The 27,080-nt window shown below is 41.5% G+C and overlaps 1 protein-coding gene across 2 annotated transcripts in view; it reads right to left on the minus strand.

Annotated features, from left to right (window-relative positions):
- The window catches only part of IL6ST (interleukin 6 cytokine family signal transducer), a 60,026-nt gene that overhangs the window by 12,244 nt on the left and 20,702 nt on the right, over positions 1–27,080 (minus strand). The window contains exons 3-9 of one of the 2 annotated variants that reach the window (XM_077816857.1): positions 21,587–21,898; positions 19,965–20,097; positions 18,373–18,533; positions 17,480–17,631; positions 10,384–10,543; positions 8,281–8,363; positions 6,789–7,008 (exon numbers count right to left, since the gene is read on the minus strand). In XM_077816857.1, coding sequence (XP_077672983.1) covers positions 6,789–7,008; positions 8,281–8,363; positions 10,384–10,543; positions 17,480–17,631; positions 18,373–18,533; positions 19,965–20,097; positions 21,587–21,898 — 1,221 coding nt within the window. Of the gene's footprint in view, positions 1–6,788; positions 7,009–8,280; positions 8,364–10,383; positions 10,544–17,479; positions 17,653–18,372; positions 18,534–19,964; positions 20,098–21,586; positions 21,899–27,080 lie in introns of both variants that reach the window. The other variant, XM_077816856.1, reaches the window with a different exon arrangement.

Genomic DNA, 27,080 nt, shown 5'->3' on the forward strand with positions numbered 1-27,080 from the left:
GAGAAAAAAGGAATGAGATTCCATTAATATAGAACATCTTCATTAGATAGCTCTCTCCTAGCACAAACGCACCTGAACTTGCTATTCTGTGGAATCATAGTTACTCTTGCTCTAAAGTAAATTAAACCATCAAAATTTCAACATGAGAAAAGTTTAGTGGGTATAGAAAGCCATTTTCATGCAATTCTGTAACATATGAACAGGGAGCAGCAAACAGGGGAGAGGGAGAAAGGGAAATCCCCTCCTGAAGAAGGAGCAAGCACTAACTCTTGGGGGTGAGTGAGCTTGTTTGTCTGTTTGGTTTTTCTTTTGGCTTGCTTAAAGCTTACAGTGTAGTCTGTTGGTGATTTTGTATTTGGGAAGACTACGTGGGAGTAGGAGCGAGAGGCCTACTAAGCTGCTAGCTGACTGTTCACTATTAAGGCTCTAGCCTCCTGTCCTTTGATCCTTGTGTGTTACCCTGATCACCCTTCTCTTGTGTGTTAATGAGAGGGGTGGGTTGACCTAGGAGAGATGGGCTTAAAAGCCAGATGCTAAGCGACCAAGGGGAGCTAGTGAACAGGGGGGTGCAGACAGGGGAGTTTGAGAGGAAGAAAAAATAAAATCACCATGGTTTGAAAAGGCACACATTGCTAATACCAACACTGCTCCTGGCTCCTCCACCTGCACCTCTATCCAGACAGAGAATCCAACAATGGATTCCTCTACCCAGGTCCTGGTATGGATTTGCAGAGACTGTGGCTTGCATTTCCTGGTCTCCTCACAGGCTGAGGAGACCATCTAGTGAGAGACGTGCCTACTGATAGACTCTCTTAGGAGGCAGATAGGAGAGCTACAGGAAATGGTGGCTAGGCTGAGGAGCATCTGTGCACATGAGGAATTCATTGAAAATATGCATATGGAGACCTCCATAGTTGAGAAAGCAATCCAGCTGGAGAGGACTGCAGTATCACCACCAAGGGAGGAGGAAACAGCTCCTTCACAGGGAGGAACCTGGCTATTGGCTACTTCTAACAGCAGGCAGCGCTCCACTTCTGCTCCCAGCCCACCATCCATAGAGTGAAAAATTGGTATGGTGCCCTGGCAACAAAGTCTCCCCCAAAAGGTGAAGGAGGAGAAGCTATGTACGAACCAGGCTGGAAGGATCGTGGCCATCACTCCCCAGAGGAAATGAAGGGTGGTGGGTCTGTGATTCCCTTTCAAAGGGGGATGGAGGCATTCATCAGCCATCTGACCTGGCATCCCAGGAGATGTTCTGTCAGGGGCCCATATCTGAAACATTACAGAAGGATTGCAGAGGATCATGTGTCCCTACATTACCCTGTCCAGCTCATTCAAGTGGGCACTAATGATACTGCAAGGTATGATCCTGAGCAGATCAAAAACGACTACAGGGTTCTGGGAATGAGGGTGAGGGAGCTGGGGGGTGCAGGTGGTGTTCTCATTGATCCTTCCAGCCAAAGGTAGGGACCCAGGCAAAGACATCCTGGAGTTGAATGCATGGCTGTGCGGATGGCGTTGCCAGGAGGGCTTCAGCTTCGTTGGCCGTGGGATGCTGTTCTAAGAAGGACTGCTGAGCAGAGATGGGGTTCTACGTGCTAAGGAAAGGGAAGAGTATCTTCGGATACAGACTGGCTAACCTAATAAGGTGGGCTTTAAACTAGGTTTGACAGGGGCAGGAGACAAAAGCCAACAGGTAAGTCCACAACATGGACACTTGGGGGTAGGGTCGGAATCTGGCAGGAACATGGGCAATCACAGCAGGGACAAGGGAGAGAGAAGAGGGAATAGAGAGAGGAAATCTAATTAACATCTTAGACGTCTGTATACTAATGCAAGTAGTATGGAGAATCAGCAGGAAGAAATAGAAACAATAGTGAATAATCACAATTATGACATAAGTGGCATCACAGAGACTTGGTGGGTCAATTTATATGACTGGAATATTGGTATAAAAAGGTATAGCTTGTTCAGGAAGGACAGGCAGGGAATGAAGGGAGGAGGTGTTGCCTTGTATATCAAAGATGTATACACTTGCACTAAGATTGAGATAGAAGTGGGAGTCAGACCTGTTGAAAGTCTCCACCTAAGGATAAAAGGGGTAAAAAACAAGGCTGATGTCATAGTAGAGGTCTACTATAGACCACTTAACCAGGAAGAAGAGGTGGTTTTTAAACTAACAAAACCATTCAAAGCACAGGACTTGGTGGTGATGGGGGACTTCAACTACCCAGACATCTGTAGGGAAAATAATACAGTAGGGCACATATTATCAAGTTCTTGGAATACACTCTTTTTGGAGACAACTTTTTATTACAGAAGATGGAGAAAGCAACCAGAGGAGAGACTGTTCTAGATTTGATTCTGATAAATAGGGAGGAACTGGTTGAGAATTTGAAGGCAGAAGGCAGCTTGAGTGAAAATGATCATGAAATGAAAGAATCTGTTATTCTAAGGAATGATAGGAGGGAAAACAGCAGAAATAAAGATAATGGTACTTCAAGAAGGCAAACTTTAGCAGAACTCAGAACTGAGAGATAAGATCCCGTGGGAAGCAAGTCTAAAGTGGGGGAAAAAAAAGCTCAGGAGAGTGGGCAGTTTTTTAGAGAGACTTTATTAAGGGCACAAGAGCAAGCTATCCTGATGCTTAGGAAGTATGGTAAGAGACCACCCTGGTTTAACCAGGATATCTTCAATGACCTGAAACTCAAAGAAGTTGTACAAAAAGTGGAAACTAGATCAAATCACAAAGGATGAATATAATAAAAAACAAGCATATACGAACAAAATTAGAAAGGCCAAGGCAAAAAAAAAGAGATTAAACTAGCTAGGGACAAAAATGGTAACAAGAAAACATTTTACAAATACATTAGAAGCAGGAGGAAGATGCAGGACACCAGGTAAATTACTCAATGAGGAGGAGAAGATAACAGAAAACGCAGCAATGGTCAAAGTGTTACATGCCTTTTTTGCTTCAGTTTTCACCAAATTGATCAGATGACTAACACAGTGAACATCAGGGTAAATGGGGTAGGAACGAAGGCTTAAAAAACAGGGAAAGAACAAGTTAAGAATTACTTAGACAAGTTACATGTCCAAGTTGGCAGGTCTGGACTAAATACATCTTAGAGGAATACTAAATACATCTTAAGGAACTGGCTGAAGAGATGTTTGAGCCACTAGTAATTATCTTTGACAACTCATGGAGTGGAGAGATCCTAAAGGACTGGAAAAGGACAAATACAGTACCTATCTATAAAAAGGGGAATAAGGACAACCAGGAAATTATGGACCTATCTGCTTAACTTTAGTACTCAGAAAGATAATGGAGCAAAAAATCAAACAATTTGTAAGTACCTAGAAGATAATAACGTGATTAAGTATCAGTCAACATGAATTGGTCAAGAACAAATTGTGTCAAATCAAGCAAATAGCTTTCTTTGACAGGGTAACAAGCCTTGTGGATATGGGGAAGCAATAGGTGTGATGTATCTTGACTTTGGATAAGGCTTTTGATACCGCCTCACAAGACCTTCTCATGAGCAAACTAGGGAAATATAGCCTAGATGAACCTTCTATAGGGTGAATGCAAAACTGGTTAGAAAAGCATACTCAGAATAGTATCAATGGTTCACAGTCAAGCTCGAAGGGCATATCAAATGGGGCCCCACAGGGATCTTCCTAGGTCTAGTTCTGTTCAATATCTTCATAAATGATTTGGATAATGGCATAGAGAGTACAGTTATAAAGTTTGCAGATGATACCAAGATAGGGGTAGCAAGAGCTCTGGAGGAGAAGATTAGAATTTAAAATGATCTTGACAAACTGGAGAAATGGTCTAAATAAATAAGATGAAATTCAATAAGGACAAAGGCAAAGTACTACATTTAGGAAGGCATAATCAACTGTACAGATAGAAAATGGGAAATGACTGCATATGGAATCAGTACTGCGGAAAAGGATCTGAGGGTTATAGTGGATCACAAACTAAATATGAGTCAACAATGTAATACTGTTGCAATAAAAGCAAACATCATTCTGGGATGCATTAGCTGGGGTGTTGTAAGCAAGACTTGAGAAGTAGTTCTTCCACTCAGCTCAGCACAGATACACCCTCAACTGGGGTACTGTGTCCAATTCTGGACACCACACTTTGGGAAAAATGTAGACTAATTGGAGAAAGTCCACAGGAGAGTGATTAAAGTGATTAAAAGTCTAGAAAACATGAGCTTTGAGGAAAGATTGAAAAAACTGTGTTTCTTTAGTCAGAAAGGGAAGAGTGAGGGGGACACGATAACAGTCTATAATGACCTTTTACATATTTGAAAAGAGGAGGGTGGTAAATTGTTTTCCTTATCTAAAGAGGCCAGAACAAGCAGTAATGGGCTTAAATTGCAGCAAGGGAGATTTAGATTAAACATTAAGAAAAACTGCCCATCTATAAGGGTAGTTAAGCACTGGAACAAATTCCCTACTGAGGTTGTGGAATCTCTGTCACTGGAGGTTTTAAAGAACAGGTTAGACAAATAGCTGCCTGAGATGATCGAGATCAGAGGTTCTCAAACAATGGGGCAGGCCTCTAAAGGCAGGTGTGGGAATGTGTCAAGGTGTGTGTGGCTTTTTTTTTTTTTTTTTTTCCTCAAAAGAGCTCTGGCCATTAGGCCCGAGTGGCTGGGGCTCCTGCAGAAGGGCTGTGCACACCTGGAGCCCTGCTGGGCTCTCCTTCTCCCTCCCACATTCCCTCAAAGGAGGCAACCCAGGCTCAGGAGGGCTCTCCTTCCTTCTCCTGCCCAATCCTTCAAGCTGGAGGTGGCGGGGCTCTGGCTGTCAGCCCCAGGGCAGCAGCAGCAACATAGAAGTAAAGGTGACAACGGGGTGCTAAATCTGCTGTGAAAAGTGATATCACTTTTCACACTGCCACCCTTACTTCTGGGCTGCTGCTGGTGCGGCGCTGCCTTCTGAGCTGGGCGCCTGGCCAGCAGCCGCTGCTCTGCATTCTGCCTTCAAAGCTGGGTGGCAGGACAAGTACTTGTGGGAGGGGGAGGTTAAACAACTACAGACACAAAGAAAGAACCGATCAAGTAAATTTGAGAACCACTCATCTAGATAATACTTAGTCCTGCATCAGTGCAGGGGACTGGACTAGATGACCTATCGAGGTCCCTTCCAGTCCTACATTTCTACGATTCTATGGACGTATGAGAGAAGACATTGAGAAATCAATGTTTTTCTGAACATTCATTAGAGACCAAAATTAATCTGCAATTTCTTGGTAGGATAAGAACACAATTTAGCATTCTGCACTTCCCCATATTCACAAGCACTTTTCAAATATCAACTTGTAAGTAACCCCATGTTATAAGGTAGTTGAGAAGAGGGAATATTACAAATAATGCAGAGAGAGCAGTGTCTTTTTCTTAAAAAGCTAGGATCACAAGGTTGGGAAAATTATTTTTCTTCCTTATGCCCCTCCTCCACTAAGAACCCGAGCTAATATTCGTGTGACTTTCAGAGGAAGATAATCAGATCCTTTTCCCTAATGCTGTACAACAGCAGCAGAAGAATAGAAAACGCAGATGTTTTGCTCCAGCCATTACCTTTCAGTTTGCTCAAACCATTACCTTTAATTTAAAGAAGTGGTTTTCAAACAGTGGTCTAGAGACTGCACCTTACCTTACTGATGGTGTGGAGAGAACTGGCAGGTAACATGATGCTGGCTCCACATTTCTAGCTGCTTGTACAGGTGACATCCAGGCTCTTCTATAGAAAGAAGAGTCTGGAGATCTCAATGGTTGGAAAAAGGAGGAACCAGCCATGCTACCTTTATTAGGGGGCATTCCGATACATTAAGAGGAGAGGGAACAGGTACTGGCGTGACCAGTAAATGGAAGGAAATAAGGGAAGCACAGAGAGATTAGATTACAAAATGCCTGGGTAGCATACACAGAGAAAAGGTGATCAGGTAGCACAGAATGATGTGGAAAGGCAATCAGAGAAAGAGTAACAGCATGGATGGAAGTGGAGAATGAAATGGAAGGGTTAAACCAGGGGTAGGCAACCTGCGGCACGCGAGCTGATTTTGAGTGGCATTCACACTGCTCGGGTTCTGGCCACCGGTCCGGGGGGCTAAGCATTTTAACTTAAATTTAAATGAAGTTTCTTAAACATTTTAAAAACCTTATTTACTTTACGTTCAACAATAGTTTAGTTATATACTATAGACTTATAGAGACCTTCTAAAAACATTAAAATGTATTACTCGCACATGAAACCCTAAATTAGAGTGAATAAATGAAGACTCAGCACACTACTTCTGAAAGGTTGCTGACCCTTGGGTTAAACTTTTCCACTAAAAACAAAAAGCTTATCACATTACATATGGCTAAAAATACACAAATAATTTAATATTATGACAGTTAGCACAGGGGATGTTATGCAGGAAGTAGTCTGCACAATCACTATGGGGAAGGGAGACTGATTTGTGGTCAATCAAGATGTGGCCATGCTGTGAAAGAGACAGAGAATCCCCAATTGGAAGAGACCTATAACAAGGAGTGTTCACATTTATTCTCACAGTTTATAAATACAGTGGTAGTTTAAATACAAAGAAATAATACTGGAAGACCCTCAGTTTTCTATTGCAATTATGAGACTTAAGTTAACTCATTAAAAATAATATCTCAAGAGAGTTACTTTTTTTTTTTTTTGAGAATTCTTATTTGGCAGACTTTCCTGATTGTATAATTACAAATACATTTGATTTCTTAAAAATCAAGAAAGAAACTAACCTTTTGAGTTACTTGCTGGAATAAGCAAAACTGATGGGGGAGATCCACCAATCCTGTTATGAGCAGTTACTGTCACATCATATGTTCCATTTGTTAAATTTAAAGTCAGGTTTGTGCTATTAACACTGTATTTTTCAGGTGGACGTGACAGAGATGGTCTTGCTCTGACAGTCACTTCATATCTCAAGATTATTCCATTGGCTTCAGAACGATCCAATTCCTGTTAAAAAGTGGTTTAGTTTTATTTCATGTTTTATTGATGTTGACCTCTATCACCCGTGCCTTTCAAAAATAAAGATTAATTTCTTTACTTAGTCTTAAAAAGTTTGATTTCTTCTGCTGTGTGCATGTGATATTTCTACTCAATTATGAAAAAAGTGTGACAACAGAAACCAAGAGTCCAATCCCATAAAGCACTCTCTCACCAAAAATCCTTACACATGTGAAAAAGGCTTGCATGATTGGGCCTCAGGCTTTAATTGGAATGCAAAATGACATTAAATAGGTTTTCATTAAATGTACTATATATGAGCTAGGTATTATTATTAGTCAGAAAGAAGGAAAAAAGACACTTCTGTCTCTACATTATTTGCAATATTCCCTCTTCTCAGCTATCTGAGCACCCTAAGCAATCCTCCCACTTCTCCTTCATCACCACATATGTTCTCTAAATAGAGATAAGGAATCAGCAAATTTCAGTTCTAAATCCTCTTGTTGAGACTAGTGAACACACCCCCTTTGCAGATGTTAGGTAGTTGTGACATAGAGAAGATAATGGAGTAACCGAAGAGCTTTTCCCACCTTCTTTTTCCAGACAGAGCTAGCAACAGATGAGTGTTAAAAAGAAGAACTCTGGGTCTACCTTGTCCCCAGGTTTCTCAAATTTGGACTGATTAGTCCAAATAAGAAAGAGAATCTCTTGCAGATGAGAGTATTGTAGGTGACACCATGGTCTTTAGTTTATGTACCAGTTACATTCAGAAGGTCAAATAACACCTCTCACAGTTGTTTCAGGCTATGACATGGGTAACACTGGGAAGGTGATACTTTTCTTTTTTAATGAAAGCTTGTATTTTACAGAAACTGACTCCAGTAAGCAGGCAAATTATGGTCTGTGGGCAGGGAGTCAGAATATGCCTGAACTAAAAAGAATACTCTGTTCACTGGTTATACCTAATATTTACATCATTTAACTTAGTTCCAATACAATAAGACAGATGATAGCTATTTTTTCTATCCACACTCCAATGCACATGTAAATATTAATGGAAAAACTATTTTTGTTACACAACGTAAGTGTAGAGAATGCAATAGAGCATCATAAAACATGGACTATTTTGATTACATATTCAAGTTTTGTTAGAGATGAAGAAACTGTTTCACTTACACACACACACAAAAAATAAATCTGATTTTAAAGCGTGCCTATAAACTTTTTCTATTGTGCCTTAAAGACTTGTGCAATCAGGTAATCATTTGTACTATTACTTACCTTCCATATCAGATGCACAGTCCAGGAGTTTGGAGAGTGAGATATGTCAATCTTCCTCCACAGAGGTGGTCCCTTAGATGGTTCTGATATGAAAAAAAAAAAAAAAAAATTTAAGAGGGATACAGATTATTTTTTCATTGGTTTTAAATCATAATACTTTAGCATATCATTAGTCTCCTGCATCTCTTTAAAAAAAGTGTACCCAAGCTAGATGATGCTGTGTTTCAGTATTTCCTTGGGAACCCTTCCATACAGATACAAAAAAAATACTTTAAAAATAAAAGATTGTATGTAGTGTTGTTATAGGCATGTTGGTCCCAGGATATGAGACACACACAAAGGTGGGTGACCTGAAGAAGAGTTCTGTGTAAACTTGAAAGCTTGTCTCTCTCACCCACAGAACATAACAACGGCCATACTGGGTCAGACCAATGGTCCATGTAGCTCAGTATTTTCTGACAGTGGCCAATGCCAGGTGTTTCAGAGGGAATGAACAGAACAGGTAATCATCAAATGATTCCCCTCGTCGCCCATTCCCAAGTTCTGGCAAACAGAAGTTGGTTTAATAGAAGATATTAGTTCACTCATCTTACCCCTCCCCCCAAAAGAAAAAAAGAGATTGTTAACTGGAATAATACCATGAGCTTTCTTAGAGTAGAGCCAGTATCCTCCTGGTGTATAAGACAGGAGAATGCGCTCAATCTTTTAGAAGACCTTCCACACAGGGGTTACTATCGCTACAGAAATATGACTATTATCTTTGTTTACTATTTCTCCTGGCAGTTGTATTCCTTGGAATCTTAAATCTCACCTACGAATGTTTTAAAATAAAAATCAAAGTGATTAATAAAAAGACCCACAGACCAGTCATGATTTACAACTTTTGGCAGCTTTGCTGCATTTTATGGTTTTATCCAAGGTTCCAAGAACATCAAGGTAGAGGCTCAACAACGGCCACTTTCCGCCTCTCTTGTGGAGTGGAACGAAAACCAAGAGGAAACAATTTGTGGGTGGCAGGAGGAGATTTTTCCTCTTCTGTGCCTTACATTATGTTGTAAGTGAACATTTGGGCAACTGTTAGTAATTTGGAAAGTTTCTGGAAAAAATGGAGCATAGACCTTTGATCATTAAAAAATACCACACAAATATTGCCATTCATAGACTTTAAGGTCAGAAGGGACCACCATGATCATTCAACCTTCTTATGGGAGAAGCAGAGATTTGGTTCCATTGGGAACCACCAACACATATTGCATTCATGTCACTGCTAGTATCAGACCAAATAGCACAGAGGAGCGACAAGTGAATGAGGTGAGCAAGAGAGAGTTTTTCAATCCCCACTGTACCATTACGGCAGCGAATGTGGAAAAGGAGCCTATTATTTCCCATCAACTAGCAAGACTGCTGCCAGTATTCCTGGACAATAGTATGTCAAATTATACACATTTGCTTTCTTTTAACCCTTAAAAATCAGGTAAGTGTAACTAGCTTGAAGGTGGAATGCACTTTAAGCATTATAAACCTACATCCACTACACTCCCTCTCAAAGAGAAGATTGCTCATGGATAATTACCCTCTGCTAAAAATTCCACGCAAGTCAAACTGTAACATCTACCAAAACTAAGGTACTTCCAGACTATTAACACAAAAAGGATAGCACCAAAGTGCTGCTTTAACTGCACCTTTATACTGCATTGTATTGCACTGCATTGCATTTAATACTGTATTGTTTAAAAAAACCAACCTGACCCCGTTCTTAGGGTTTGGCTTTATTAACAAGCAAACGAAGATAGAGTTCAACTCAAGCCTTTTCCCCTGGCTTGGCTCCCACTAGGGTTACCACCTTACGCCTACTACTAAGCCCACATCCTAGATCCCTTCAATAAAGCTATTCCCACCATTCTTGAGAGTCACTGGCCACAAGGGGTAATTAGTCATGTGACCCAAGTCAGCAGAACACACTTAAATCTTTCCCAACAAGATCAACACCTGCTAAAAGGGGTAACATTTCAGGCAACCACAGCCAGACATCTGCATGTATTTTGGAGTATCACAATAGTTAACTCCTTAGAAAAATAAACATTAATATCAAATACTACTTACTAGCTTCAGATGTGACCCCACTCTTTTCTTTACTCCAGTCACTCCAGTAGCCCAACCCATCTTTCTTCATACAACGAAGTGAAAACACATACTTTGTATAAGGCTTAAGGGACTGAACAGTGAATGAAGTTCTATGTGAAGCTGTATCTTCAGGAGGAACCTGCAAAGGTAAAAGAGAGGTCTTGAAAAATGTTACTAGCCATCCAGCAAGATCAGTTAAACCCTTGTACCACTACAATCCTCTTTTGAGTAGACTTTAACACTAGGAGCCCTGTGCCTTGGATTATTGATTTAGCACAGCACTGAATCAAGCCCTGAAACTTTAGTCAACTCTGCATTCTTTGACTTCCAGGAGCTTCATTTCTCAATCAGAGTGGAATTAATATATTTTTTTTGGTGCAGAATATATACATACAGGGTCATGATGTCCATATGAACAGGTGTATGTATTTTGCACTTCACTTGTATTATAATCCATCTCATGCAGGATTATTTTTATTATTCCAAAATTTCTGAGTAGTTTTTAAGTAATTCACATTTTTCATTGTAATATTCGAAAAACACCTACCGCAGAAATCCCACCCCTGCCTTCTCATACATGCAGTTCCCCCTCCCACTGGTTAAGATTATTCTGATCCCAGCTTCAGAGGTAGGAATATTTGCTCTGGCCCATTCACAACCTTACTGTACAATATACTGCAAGCCATCCATGTTATAAACCCCTCATTCATCCAGTTTAAGAGCTAGGAATCACCCTGTTCCCAATGATGTAAAGTATTTAGGGTTTAGTCATGCTGATTTAGGATACATTTGACCTTAAATCATGACACCACAGTTTTCCATAACAGCTATTTTTAGAATTTTACACAGAAATTGGCAAACAAAAAATCTAAACATTTTCTCCCTCTAAAGTCTGCACAATAGACTCATGGTAGTGTACAAGTTTTTACAAGCAGAGATATTAAAAAATTACCAGAAAACAAGATTTATGTCATATACATGCAGAGAAAGATCAATGTGAAGAGCTATAAAGGTTTTATTCATGCTTGTTTAAGATGGCTCTTCATAACTCACTCATAAGCTTTGCCACTGTGATTAATGTGGCCATTCTAAAAACTCACACTAATCCAAACTTTATACTACATATTGTGTACGTGTTTTAGTTAAGATTTAGAAATGTTGTAGTAGGTAAAGACCTTTCTATAAAAGTGCCTCAGAATTGTCACACACACATTTTAATATTCATACTGTAGCAGTGGCAAACAAAATTAAACAAATTTGTATTTCATCCTGGAAATACAATCCTCAGAATTATCAGATAACAGGCCCAGAACCTCCAGATAAATAAAAGTCACATCTACCCTATGACTATAATATCCTACTATTATAACTTTCAGTCACATTTGTCATAGCAAATCCCTCACATGGCAACAAAAGTGGCTAACAGTTTATCATGCACAGTATTAACACCCTGAGAGTTCAGAGTAAGACCAGTAGAACACCTGACAGAAGACCTCTCAAAGCGCTCATCAGTGGTTTAGTCTTCTGGCTGAAATTCCTCAGAGGAAAAGAAATTAACCCCTCCACCTGAGTACAATGAAATAAATCACCCTGTGCAGTAACTGTAGTTCTTTGAGATGTGTGTTCCACTTTAGGTGTGCAGGACCTCCTGCACCTTTGATTGGAGATTTTTGGTAGCAGTGCCCATTCAGCTTCTGCATGTGCTCTACCCATCTTTGTGCCCCATACTGAGGCTACATAAGGCTGCGCGGGTGAACCATCCTCAGCACTTTCTCTACTGCAAAGCCCCACAGAGGCAGCTCCAGAGAAGAAGGGAGGAGGATTGGCTGTGGAGCACCCACATGGACATACATCCCAAAGAATTCCAGTTGCTGCAGAAGGCATATAACCTCTCCTTCTTTGAGAAAAGTGTCCCTGTGGATGCTCCACTTTAGGTGACTCCCTAGAAGTAACCCCTTAAGGAGGTGGGAGTTTTGGATCAGTCTATCACTGAAGAAAGAACTGTGTTGCCTGCTGCAGCATCTGATCTTGTAGCATGACCTAAGGCACAATGGTCGGAAAACGTGTGCACTGAGGGCTACGTTGCAGCCCTGTACATTTCAGCAACTGGAATAGGGCTGCAGACTAGATTGATCTAGAAGAGTGCACAATCAAAGCTATGAGGAGGTGACGCCTCAATGAAACCATAAACAGGCAATAATGAGAGATCCATTTAGAAATTTCTGAGTGGAGACAGATGCTCCCTTAGACCTCTCTGCAACAGACAAAGTCTATGGGTCTTCCTGAATGGCCTAGTTCTGTCCAAGTAAAAGACTAACGCCCCCTTAACATCTAGTGTATGAAAGAGACTCCTACATAAATTGATGTGGCTGAAGAAAAAAAAAAAAAAAACCTGGAAAGTGAACAGTTTGGTTAATGTGAAATTCAGAAGAAACCTTAGGTAAAATCTTTGGGTGGGACTGTAATGATACCTTCTCCTTGGAGAACACAGGAACCCTCATCCTTCCCAACCCTTCCAGCAGAAGTGATGGCCACCAAAAAGGCTTTGTTCATAGTCAGATGTAGCAGCTAGCACGTAAGCAAGTGGCTCAAAGGGCTGTTTCACGAGATTGTTAAGAACCAGGTTGAAATCCCAAAGCAATGTAGGGGCCCTAATCTGTAGAGAAAGATTCATAAGGCTTGTTAGGAATTGCATTGTGGTCAGAGGAGTGAAAAATCGAGAAACCTTCTTCTGGCACATGGAATGCTGTTACTGCTGCTAAATGAACCTTGATGGAACTCATACAAAGGCCTGAAGTTTTCAATTCCAATGGGTAATCCAAGATTATGGAAAGAGACAACTGGATATGAGAAAGATGGTGCTGGTTACACCAAAGATTATATCTTCATCATTTCTGAAGTATGTCTTGTAGATTCTTTTCTGCTATTTTGTACATTTTATACTTCCAACGAACAGGCAGCTTTTAGTCCCAAGAGCCACTGATGAACCATGCTTGTTTTTGCAGAATGTTCAGACTGGTGTGAAGCATGTGACCTGCATCCTGATACAGCAGTCAAGGTTTGATCAGGAGCTGCCATGGACAAGAGTCAAGTTTGATGAGGTAAGGAAACCAAACTTGTCTTGGCCATGTTGGCGCAATCAAAATGACCTTGGCTTGGTCTGATATTGATAGAGACCTGTCTGATATTCATAAAGACCTTTAAGAGTAATGGAGTTGGAGGATAAGAAAAAAACCTTTTGTCCATTTAATGAGAAAAGCATATTGAAGAGACTGGGAATTCAGTCACTCTCTGGAACAGAATTTCCTACACTTTGTGTTGAGAACCATGGCAAAAAGAAGGCTAACCTCTGGAAATCTTTAAGCTATGAATATTTTATTGAGGACTTGAGAGTCCAACTCCCATTCATAATTTAAGGAGAAATGTCTGCTGAGTGTGTTGTATATCCAGGAGGTAAGAAGCCAAGATGACTATGTACCAGTTTCAAAAGATTTATCAGTTTGGCGCAAAGTGAGGGGCAATATGCTCTACCCTGATGACTGATAATACATGCAATCTACATTGTCTGTCATGATCCTGATGGACTTGTTTTTGAGTAACGGAAGAAAATGAAGGCAAGCATTTCTGACCACTCTTAACTCCAACAGATTTATGTGCAAGTGCTGTTCTTCTTGGGATCATCTTTCCTGGACTGTGAGAGGACATAAATGTACTCTCCATCAAAAGAGGGAAGTGTCTAATGTTAACATGACCATAGAGGGATTCTGTCTGAATGGGATTCCTGCACAAATCTTGGATAGATTATTCCACTAGGTGAGTGACTGTCGGACTTGACTGGCTACAGATACCTGCTTGTTCAGACTGTGTTTGCTGGGTACAGAAACTGTTCTGAGCTACCCCTGGAGACATCAAAGGTGCAATCTGGTGTTTTGTGTAATAAAAAATGCAAGATGCCACGTGTCCCAGGTGTTGCAGATGTGTCCCTGCTGCAACTTGAGGGCTGAGCTGCACTCTTTGGATAAGGGCCTTTAGAGCAAGGAACCTGTTGAGAGGGATCAAATCCCTCCATTATCAAATCCAGAAATGCTCCTATAAAGAGAATGTGTTGTGTGGGGGTTAAGGTCTATTTCTACATTTATCTGCAGGCCTAGACTTCAGAACGAAGTTGTTGTTTGAACTGCCGACCACATCTGAAATGACTGACCCTAGAGAAGCCAGTCATTAAGGTAGGGAAAGGCACGTAGTCCTAGACGACAGAGGTAGGCAGCTATGACTGCCATGATTTTTGAGAACACCCTTGGGGAGGATGACAAGACAAAGGGTCTATTGTCAGAATATTTAATTATGAAATAAACCTACAAACTAAACTAAATCTAAAAGTCAAATATTCTCCAGACAAAAGTACATTTAAAGAGCACCAGTTCATACATGTCTAATGAGACATACTGGAAAATCAAGCACAACGCATACATTACCAGGACCAAAGTCACAAATTAATCCTGTGTACAATGTATGTATCTTTGATGGGTGTATCTTTGATGGGTGCTTGAGTGACACATTCCACATTGAAGATGAATAACCAGGTTTACATTCAGAGCACGTAAGTAATTAGCCTGAATCAAATTCCATCAGTCCTTAATCTTTGTGGACAAGAACTTTATAGTAAAAATTGTTATTGTCCTTCTCTGATGTTAAAGTAAAAAAGCAAAGTAAGAAACATTCTATTTTAGATTTTCTTGTTGCAATTGTCACTGGATATCATCCAACAAGATGGAAGCAATTAGCAGAAATGTGTTGTTAGAGACTGTCAAACGAAATTCTCTCTCTTTCTCTCACAAAATTTAAACTCCGCAGAAGTGCTGTGGAACGATTTCTAATGAAGGTAGAAGTTCTGAAAGAAAGCATTTGAAACAATATTGCAAGGTAGACTAGCACTGTGAATACCTGAAAGTGAAAATGACAACAGACTGTTTCATTCACATTATCTGAGGCCATGTCTACACTAGTGATCTTACAGTGGCACAGCTGTAGCGATGCAGCTGCGCTGCTGTAAGATCGCTCATGAGAGCTCTCCTGTCAACATAAAAAAAACCACCTGCATAAGCAGTGGTAGCTTTGTCGGCAGGAGAAGGTCTCCCACCGACACAGCACTGACCACACTGGTGCATCTGTCAGTGTAACTTACGTCGTTCGGGGTGCGTTTTTTTTCACACTCCTGAGCAACATAAGTTATATTGACAGAAGTGGTAGTGTAGATATAGCCTAAGGGATTGCACAACCTGAACTCCAGTCAATTTTTAAGAAGTGAGTTAAATAGTTTCAGATGCTAGTTCAGTTGCCAAATCTCCCAGCCAGTTTTTATTTTGTTCTTTAAAAATGTTGTTCATTCCCTATTGTTGTGAGAAAAAAAAAAACATTTACAATAAAGGAGAAAATATATAAAGGGTTCCTGAAGAGGGACAGGGAAGGACTTGGAAGGGCAGGAAGAAGGTAAATTGGATAACGTAACCCAAAGTAATGGCCTCCAATATCTATTTGTCCATCAAGCCTCCCATGCTTGATGAAAGAGAGAGAGGAGATGCACAAAATGAGGAAGGGGAGTTGTGTCATGCAGCTGTGAAAATCTGGTCATTGGGTGGCTTGGATTCTTGCTGTCCAAACAACAAAACTGGTGTTTGAACAATGCTGGAGACTAGGATGAAGTAGTCCAGGCAGTTTCAGGTTTTTTCTTTGAAAATCTTGACTTCTTAGCTGGTTTTTCTAGTGGCGTACGGTAGGTAGATAATTGAGCAGAGCAGAATCTTTGTGCCGACTGAGACCTGCTAAACGTCCTCTTTTTTTGTAGGGTGTGTATAACCCTAAAGACTGAAGTGTTGTCACAGAGTCCTTCAAAGGTATGAAGCGAGTAGTCTGTGGAATCTACAAAAAGCTTCTGCCATTGAAAGGTAAATATTTCACTAGGGATTGTGCCTCTTGTGGAAACCCAGGCAACTTAAGCCAGGAAGTTCACCTCATCACTACTGTGGTGGAAACAGACCAGGCTTCAGTGTCTGCTGCATTGATTGAAAACTGCAGTGTTTTTGCCGAGAACCAACCCTCCATTATTATGGCGATGTACTGTTCTCGATGTTCCTTTGGCAAACGGTCAATAAAAGCATTGAACTACTCATAGTTCAGGTAGTCATATTTTGACATCAGCGCTTGGTGATTAGCTATCCTGAACTGTAAACTGTAATGTTGCTGACAAGTAGCACCTACGACCAAAAAGGTCCAGACGTTTCTGGTCCTTCTTATAAGTGGAGGTTTCTGAATATGTTGCTTGCCCCTTTCATCGATTGCATCCATAACTAGAGAATTTGGTGCTGGGTGAGAGAATAAAAACTCAAAAATACTATGTCCCAGCCAGGGCTTCTATTAACCTGCTTTCATGTAGTGGGGGTAGTAGTGGTAGGCTCCAGCTGTTCTTGGCTGACTCTAGGAAGGCTTTATTAATTGGCAGTACCACCATGCTGAGGCAGAGGTGTGCAATATGTCGAGGAGCTTGCGAGGTGAATCCTGGACTTTTTCCAGGGAAATTTGCAAGGTGCCAGTGACCTGCTTCATTAGTTACTGGAATAGCCTAAAGTCATCAGCCAATGATAGCAGTGGTGGCATTATTGCCTTGTCAGGCGACAATGAAATGTTTGTAAAAGGGGGTCACCTCCTTGTCTATCCTTGCCTCTTGTTCCTCAAATGTCTACTCAGGCTCAGAGCTGAGACACCCTTCCCAAGAGCAGTAAAGCAGCGAACTAAATGAGAGAAAGGGTACCAGCAGTCACAGGTATCAATACATAATGGGATGGAACACCCCCCACACCTCCAAAGAAACCGTCATTGAAGAGAAATAAGTTATGTAGTGCAGTAAAGCAGTACTTCTGGAGGTGGCAATACAGTGAGGAAAGTATGGCTTATATAGTACCAAGGAAGGGCACTGAAGCAACAGATGAGCTTCTGTTGCTCATGATGGTGAATGGGGACTCTGGATTAGTGTGGCAGAGTGCACAAGAAATCAATAAAATATTTAAAATAAGGTTACCTCCATCCAGTCTGTGCTGTCACTGATCCTGTATCGAATATTAAATTTCAGCTCCATCTCAACAACTATGATTTGGTTCTCCCATGACAGTTTCAAGACAGTGGGTAGTTCTCCCGAACTGACTGTTAAGTTGCGTGGAGGTAGAGGTTTCACTAGAAGAGAATGAGAAAGTACTGAATTTTCCAAGTGCTGTATTGTTTAATTCATATGTATAGCATGAAGTATGGTATTTAATGCACCTGGCATATTTTTATTGGTTTACAAGTTCATTTCTCTTTTATATTCTCTAGACTACTCACTGACAGTACCAGATGCCTGAAGAGTGCACTTTCTTTGGAGGAGATGATGTACTGTAGAAAAGCTGAACAATGAGGTCTGTAATTTTCCACCTTTCAGAAATGAAAGGCCAGATTCTAGTCCTGCTTACAGCTGCATAAACCTGGCTGGAGTAGTACTATCCCTGACTAGGTGACTATACTATAGTGGTTCCTATGGCACCCCTCCAGTCCCGGTGTAGATGTGACTCTACTCTGGTGATAACTGGCTGCCAGAAAGGCATTTTTGGGGTGAGAATTGGTAGGTCCAATAGGTTGCTACACTTTACATTAGAAATTGGCTGGGTAGCAGGCTGCTTCCCCCCCAAGATCTGGAATGAGGTGGAGAGAGAAAAATCAGCATCACCTTTCATATCAAGACTTCTGCCCAGCACTGCTCAGGATCTAGTCCACAGTATACTACTTTTCGGAGCACAGAACTACTGTTGCCAACAGCTTGAAGTGTTTACAATATAGAAACAGCATCTACACGCTAGTTCAACAATATTCAGAGAGATATCAATTAGTTCTATTGCAATTCTCCAGTACTTCAGGATCTTAATTAAAGCATATAGTTACCAATGTCCACAGGATCAAAATTAATGTGCTCAGATTCAGCCTTCCCAAGGGCATTCTTAGCTTCCACCCAGACCTCCAGGTTGACAAAAAACTGAACATTGGAAATCTCACAAGAGTTATTTACGCCTTTTGGTTTGCAGTCAGGCAAGGTTTCTAGTGGCCTAAATTGAGAGTTAAAGAAAAAGCAAGGGTAAAATAAAGCAGTAATTTGCATTTATACAAAGCACTTTCTATCCAAAGATCTCAAAGTGCTTTAAAAAGGAATGAATCTAGCCCTAGTCATACAGTAAATGTGCAGCAAAGCTGGTACTAGAACCCTGGTCTCTCAAATCCAAGTCCCATGCCTTAACAAGAAGCCCAACCATCCTTAGTTATGGAATTAAAATACATAACTTTTTTGTAAAGTGATAAGGTGGGTGAGATAATATCTTTTATTGAACCAATTTCTGTAGGTAAAAGAAAAACTTTTGAGCTACAGAGACCTCTTCCTTCAGGTGAAGTGATAGGTATAACATGAAAGGGACCCAGGCTTCAGACTGGGACACGATATGGAGACAATATTAACAGCTCTAATGGATGACCTATGGTGTATATTCATTAAAAGCACTGAAGTTTTATGACACTGCTTTACTTCTCTGCAGCTTTCAACACAGCAACAAGGTGCTGCTGACTTGCTTACAGCTGCAATAGACAGCACATCACCACAATGGCTTCAATTCTTTTCAAAAGCTACCCAGAATTGGGATGGGAATCTATTCCTCTTCCCTAAAACTGATCAGCTGGGGAGTCTTGCATCCTGTCCATCTCCACCCCAGTAATCTACATGAAATCTCCTGAAGAGGTTGAGACATGTAATGGACCCTGCAGCGAACAATTCATTGACGACACCCATACCACCAAGCTTTCACCTCATTTTGAACAGATATTACCAATGCCTTTCTTGTGAAGTTTAGTTACGATTAAAAGAGACATCAACTTTTGGATGCAAAGCGGTTGGCTGGTTCAAACTGAACCTAAGCAAGACTGAAGTGACACCAGTGGGAGAGTACAAGCAATCTGAGCAGCTCATAGCTTTCTCACCATAACCAGAATCAAGGTTAAAACAAACAAAAAAAAAAGACAGACACCCAACCAAAAAAGCTGTCTTCAAAGGTAAAGAACATAAGCTACTGGACTATCACCATTCAGATTTATTTACCTGTTCAGCATCAGTTACAGTGATGCTTGCCACAGAAATACCCATAACTGATGCAGAATCTGGTTCAAGCTGTACAATAGCTTAATACCAATGAGATCTGTACAGGACTCTCTTCCCTAGACTTTCTCTGTCTTGGAAAAAATCATTTTATTTGCTTAAGTTTAAAATCGTAAACTGTAGGACAAACTTGAGTTGTCAAATGTTTTACCCTGACAAACAGGCTACAGCAGCTTCAGAAGTCTAAATTTACAGTCTAACTCAAAATATATTCTTTCAAAAATTTTTTTAACAATCTTAAAATATTGGAAAATTTTATTTAGCCTACATGCAAAACCCTAAAAACGATAAAGACGTGATATATCTGCCTTTTATAAAGTTTAAACAAGATACTTACCATTGAGATTTTAAACAGAAATCAGTGGCTAGGAATGTATCCCTTCCAGGATTCCAAGTACAAGTCATAATAAATTTATTTTTTGACATTTGACGCACAACGCAACTCAAATTTTCAGGCTTCTCTGGGGGCACTGTATGAAAAAAGTTACTGTCTGTAATTTATGTGCATATACATTTGATTCCAATGAAAGCCGCGATGAATACACTGTTGCAAGAGTAATTTAGTTAAAATGAGAAAATTTATTTACTGTTGCATTTAGTAAATGCTAAATATTATGAGATAGAGAACATCTAGTGAAGTGTAATGCATAGATGCCTTGAGAAAAAAAGTGTGTAGTGGTAGGAGTCATCACTGTACAGAAAACATGATCTGGGGATGGAATTAAATTTGGGACAGCGTAAGGCCTAGAAGGCTAGCACAGAATGCACTGGAAAGGAAGGCAGCACTGATGGCAGCAGATCTGTTTGTGAAGGAAAAGGAAGAAATAAGAGACCACACATTGCTGTAGTATTGATAATATTTCAGGAGTTTTAGCTATGAAGATGTTAACAGATCACAATGGCTTATTACTATAGATAGGTTCTCTCACATACATAAGATACCATGTGTACAGAATGGGTAAAATTCACCCCAATATAGAGAGCCCACACCTAATCCCCAGATATTTTTATTGTCTGGGGCGTAAGCATGGGTTTTCTGCACTACATTTTGTTCTTCACTGTTTTGCAAGTACTAAGACAGACAACACGATACTCCAGGCATGGCTGAGCTAATTAACCTTCGAGTTGGATTTCTCATTTCTATATGTTAGAAATATTCTAGTCTCCTACCACTAACTTCCAGAGGATTGCGATTTTTGTGGTGTTGCAATATAATGTCCCAAGAATACTTCCTTTCTTCAACTACTGCATTCCAATGGTAATATGCGATTTTGACAGCCGTGAACCTGATGAAGAGCAGGTCAGTTGATAACCCCATCAGAAACTGAACATGAAGTTTTATGAACTTTATTAAAAAGGAAAAACAAACTAAGTTAAAAACCAAACAGATATTGTGAGCATGAGGGACAATCATTAAAAATATGCTTAAGAAAAATCAGACTGTTCAAGAACCATATTCTTTCTATCAAGCCCTTCATTAGCTCAATGATCTCTAAGAGGTACCATTTTAATTGTGATATGTTCGCATTTTCTTCACAGAGCTTCATGCATGTGCAGTTCTCTTGGTACCCTTTTATGTATATGAAATACTTAAAAATGTATTTTCTGCTTTGTGGATCATCTTTTTCATAGAATCATAGAATATCAGGGTTGGAAGGGACCTCAGGAGGTCATCTAGTCCAACCCCCTGCTCAAAAGCAGGACCAATCCCCAATTAAATCAAAGTACTTTCATTTGTTCTGTGTGTTTAGATTTGGGGGATTTTTTTTGTACAATTGTTCGAGAGGAAGAAGGGTTAAGAGGATATGCCAAAATGTCCTTGAAAAATATTTTCTACAAGGCAGAGAAGAAAATGGAACATTCTTGACAACTTTATACAGTATCTCGGTGTACGTAAACATTTAATGGAAAATTTACAATATTCAAAGAAGAAAGAGAGAGAAATAAAAAGCTACTTACAGCCCAGTGTAACTGCAATTCCATAGATATTCTGTTCAATCTGTCCATCTGCTAAAACATTGCATGTCAGAGGAGTAGCTAAAGTAGAGGTGTCTCTAAATGTGACGCTGGAAACAGTTCTGTTTATTACACGGTATTGTTCTTTAGGCACTACAGAACTTTTGATTTTCCAAATAATCTGATTGGCATGTATTTTGCCAAAGTCAAGACAACTTTCATTGAGAATGCACAGTGCTGTAAAATTGGAGCCAAGGGTCAACAGTGGAGACTCTGGGATGATGTAACCGCATGACTGCACAAGTCCACCTGAAACTAAAAAGGATAAAATCAATTTGAAATATCACATTTCCATATGAAATCTTTGTATTACTATTGCTACAAATAATCTAACACTCCTGCTATTGAAAGATTAGGAAAAATATTTTTGAAGACTATTTTGTGCATCTGGCTGTATGTGTGTATAGACAGCTACACTTGCCCTGCACAATACAGTGTATTTCTTGTCTAATGCACTAGCACGAGCAAATCACTCCTGCACAGATTTAGGGGAAGTCCATGTGCATACTCTTCCTCAGGTATTGCAAGAGAATGTTACCAGTAACAACAGAAGAACTGGAATTGAAATGACAGAGACAGAGAAAATGAGGTTAAAGATGGGAAGCTTAAGTATCTTTTTTTTTCTCCTACACTCATCCTCTCCCCACTGCTGGAAAGACCTTTGTAAACAACAACAAAAATACCCATTACAAAAATTCTGTACATGCTATTTTAAAAGGTGCTCTATCAAAAATGAGACTTCTGAAATTATTCAGTCCCATCCCCCCAAAAAATTGCTTGAGTAGCAATTATCACAACAATTGTATCTTTAGGAAATTCAGTAAATTTTTCATTTAAAGAATCTATCTAGCACAGGGGTGGGCAAAATACGGCCATGACTAACATTTCTGTCCGGCCTCCTCTGCCCGGTCGCAATCTCCGAGTCCGGGCCGCTAAAAGTCCTGTGGCGCAGCAGGGTGCTCAGGCAGGCTGCCTGCCTACCGTGCTCCCGGAAGTGGCCGGCTGCTGCTGGCACATCTCTGTGCGTCCCTGGTGGGGGGATGGGAGGCGGCTCCATATGCTGCCCCCACCCCCAGCACCATCCTCACAGCTCCCATTCGCCGGTTTCCTTGTGGGGCGGTGCTTGAGGGCGTGGGCAGCACACGGAGACCTGCTGCCCCTCTCCCCCAGGGGACGTGCAGAGACATGCCAGCAGCAGCCGGTCACAGCCACTTCTGGGAGCAGCATGGGGCTATGGCAGGCAAGCAGCCTGCCTGACCCCTGCTGCGCTGCCAGCCAGGAGCCACCTGTTGGAAAGCGCCTCCCAGCCAGAGTCTGCACCTCGCACCCCTCCTGCACCCCAACCCCCTGCCCCAGGTCAGAACCCCCTCCTGCACCCAAACTCCCTCCCAGATTCTGCACCCGCTCCTGATCTCCAATCCCCTGCCCCAGCCTGGAGCACCCTCCTGCACCCAAACTCCCTCCCAGACCCCGGACCCTCTCCATTAATATAGTAGAAATGTGTTGCCCGTGACAGCTTGCCAAAATTCACGGAGTGGCCCCCCTGTGAAAATTATTGCCTACCACGATCTAGTATATTGAAATGAATGGAATATATATTCATCAAAATAATGAATACAATCCATATCTGTTTAGATTTCCACTCAACAGTTATTTTCCCTACTAAATTTCCCCGGACATGTAATGAACCAAACAAAAGAACTTTTGTTTTTCTGAGTCAGTCAACTGGTGACCAGCTAGCAAAGCCCAATCATGGGGAATATGCAGGTCATCATATTTCTCACTAGGAAGGCAGTGGATTTCATACAACTAATCACAAAAAAAAGCCAGTTACCTTGCCTATTCTGTAACTGTTGGTCTTTGAGATGTGGATGCAGACACGTATTCCACTCAGGAATGAGCATGCCCAGTACATTGAAGCCAAAGAACGTTGCCTAGCCATATCCATAGGGTCAGTGCTTGTGTCCTGTGAACATTAGCCCCTCCCCAGGCTATTTAAGAGCAGCACTCTTCTTGGTTCCTTTGCACTGAACATCAAGGGCAAAGACTCTGATGTGGGGGGGGAGGGAGAGGGGCAGAGGATGGGTTGCGGAATACGTCTGCACCCACATCTTGATGAACAACAGTTACAGAACGGTCTTGCCTTCTCTGAGTGGTTGCAGATGTGTATTCCATTCAAGGGACTCATAGACAGTACTTGTAGAAGGTGGGGCTCAGAGTCCATTTCAACAATGACTTTAGAACTGTCTTGCTAAAGCTAAAGAAACAGCATAATGTTTGGTAAACGCATGTACTGAAGACCATATTGCAGACCTGCAAATGTCCAGTACTGAAATATTGGTAAGTAATGCATTCAATGTTGCTTGGGATCTCAAATGACACCGTAATGTCTGTGGGGGCAAATAATAAGATACTTCATATGCCACGGTAATACCCACTTGAAAGTAGTCTGCAAAGAGACTGCCTGACCCTTCACAGGAAACGAAAAGTTGAGGAGAGGCCTGAACAGGATTAGTCCCCTCTAAGAAAAATCCCAGACATCGTCTCACCTCCAACATCTGAAGTCGTTGTTCATGTGAATTCGAATACAGTTTAGGAAAGAATGTTGGCAAGTAAATCACTTGGTTAAAGGGAAACTGCAAATCAATTTTTGAGAAAAATTTTCGATGTCACCATAGGGCCACTTTGTCTTTGAAAAACTGAGTACAAGGGGCTCCAACATAAAAGCCTGAAGCTCGCTTACTCTCCTTGTAGATATTATTGCAAGAAGAAAGGGTGTCTTCTAGCACAGAGTGACAGAAAATATGTTGCCAGAGGCTTGAACGGAGGCCCCATCAGGGCAAATAAGACTGGATTAAGGTCTCACAAACCGAACCCGTCTTTCCCAAGAATGTGGAGATGAATGACTCCTTTCAAAAATCTCACTACTATGGAGATTGAGAAAATTGACTTCCCTTGGATGGGCAGATGAAACACTGAGATCACTGCAAGTGAACCCTCAATGAACTGATCAAGAGACCAGAAGATTGAAGACATAACAGATATTCCAAAATGTCCTGAATACAGGCCAGTATGGGCTGAATACCCCTGAGCTAGCGACCAAACTGAAATTCACTTACACTTGGCCAAATGCATAGCCCTAGTAGAGGGCCTCCTACTATTAAGCAACACTTGTCAAACAGCTTCTGAATGTCGTTCCTTCTCTTCATCTAGCCATGCCACATCCACGCCATGAGATGAAGACTGTTCAGTGCTGGAAGCAAAATCTGACTGTGGTGGTGGGTCAGTAGGTCAGGATAAAGAGGTAGACATATGGGCAGACAAATCAATAGACTGAGAACCAACATGGCCTCGGCCAAGCTGGTGCACTGAGAATCAGTCTCAAACTTCAGTCTGAGAATGACCTTTGGGATGACTAGAATCTGGGAGGTTGTGGGGGAAGGGAAGGCATACACGAGCACTGATCCCCAGTTCAGGTGGAAGGCATCTGTCAAGGAGCCTGGACTCAGGTCTGCTTTGGAGCAAAACAGATGGCCCTATCTTTTGTCGCAAACAGGTCGATAGCCAGAATGCCCCTTTCCCAAAGATGGACCTTAACACACTGTTCAGAGACCACTTGTGATTCTGAGAAAAGACACTGCCAAGGTGATCAGCTGAGCAATTCCACACCTTAGATAGATAGGCTGCTGTGGAATGATATTTTCCTTGACACAGAACTGCCAAAACGTCACTGCTTCCTGACAAAGCTGGCTGGCGTGAGCTCTCTACTGTTCGTTCACATAGTATACCACGGTAGTATTTTTGGCGAGAACGGCTGTGTCTTCTACGTGTAACTGAAAGGGCCAGCACGCACTGTAAATGGTTCATAGCTGCAGGACACTGATATGAAGGGAAGCTTCCAGATCTGGCCACAGTCCCTGAACTTTTGAAGTCCCCAGATGTACTTCCTAACCTATTGTGGGGGCAATCACTCCTGTTACGACTGGTGGAGAATGGCTGAAGGGAACACCCCTGCAAAGATTGATATGGTCTGTCTACCACTCAAGGAACTGCAGAATGGGTGACCACACTTGCACTAGGGAGTCCAATGTCTGACAATTTGGGCAATAGACCCAGTTCGGATGATATAGCTTGAGCCGGGCCTGACGAGGACAAAGATGCAGTCTCGCATTCTGGACTGCATAAGTACATACAGCCATATGACCTAGCAATTTCAGGCATACTCCAACTGTGGTGGAAGGGTGAGCTTGGAGGGACAGACAGATGATGACTTGTCTGAAATTGCTTCCTTGGCAGAAATGCCCTCACACTCATAGAAGTAGTAGGGCCCAAATTAACTCATTTTTTTGTGTTGGTACTAAAGTTGATTTTGCTTTGTTTATGATCAGATCTAAATGACTGGAAAGATAGAGAGAGAACAGGACATGGTGGAGGAGTTGGTCTCTGGACTTGATCTTCACCAGTCAATCATCCAGGCAGGGAAATACATTGTATTCCTCTTCACCGAGAAGTGCAGCTATTACTGCTATGCATTTGGTAAGAGCTCAAGGAGCAGAGAAGCCAAAGGGGAGCACTGTATATTAATAATGCTGACCTACGACCACAAAACTTCATAGAATCATAGAATATCAGGGTTGGAAGGGACCCCTGAAGGTCATCTAGTCCAACCCCCTGCTCGAAGCAGGACCAATTCCCAGTTAAATCATCCCAGCCAGGGCTTTGTCAAGCCTGACCTTAAAAACCTCTAAGGAAGGAGATTCCACCACCTCCCTAGGTAACGCATTCCAGTGTTTCACCACCCTCTTAGTGAAAAAGTTTTTCCTAATATCCAATCTAAACCTCCCCCACTGCAACTTGAGACCATTACTCCTCGTTCTGTCATCTGCTACCATTGAGAACAGTCTAGAGCCATCCTCTTTGGAACCCTCTTTCAGGTAGTTGAAAGCAGCTATCAAATCCCCCCTCATTCTTCTCTTCTGCAGGCTAAACAATCCCAGCTCCCTCAGCCTCTCCTCATAAGTCATGTGTTCTAGACCCCTAATCATTTTTGTTGCCCTTCGCTGGACTCTCTCCAATTTATCCACATCCTTCTTGTAGTGTGGGGCCCAAAACTGGACACAGTACTCCAGATGAGGCCTCACCAATGTCGAATAGAGGGGAACGATCACGTCCCTCGATCTGCTCGCTATGCCCCTACTTATACATCCCAAAATGCCATTGGCCTTCTTGGCAACAAGGGCACACTGCTGACTCATATCCAGCTTCTCGTCCACTGTCACCCCTAGGTCCTTTTCCGCAGAACTGCTGCCTAGCCATTCGGTCCCTAGTCTGTAGCGGTGCATTGGATTCTTCCATCCTAAGTGCAGGACCCTGCACTTATCCTTATTGAACCTCATCAGATTTCTTTTGGCCCAATCCTCCAATTTGTCTAGGTCCT

The sequence above is a fragment of the Eretmochelys imbricata genome, chromosome 5 (assembly GCF_965152235.1).
Source record: "Eretmochelys imbricata isolate rEreImb1 chromosome 5, rEreImb1.hap1, whole genome shotgun sequence".
In the NCBI taxonomy this organism is placed as follows: Eukaryota; Metazoa; Chordata; order Testudines; family Cheloniidae; genus Eretmochelys; species Eretmochelys imbricata.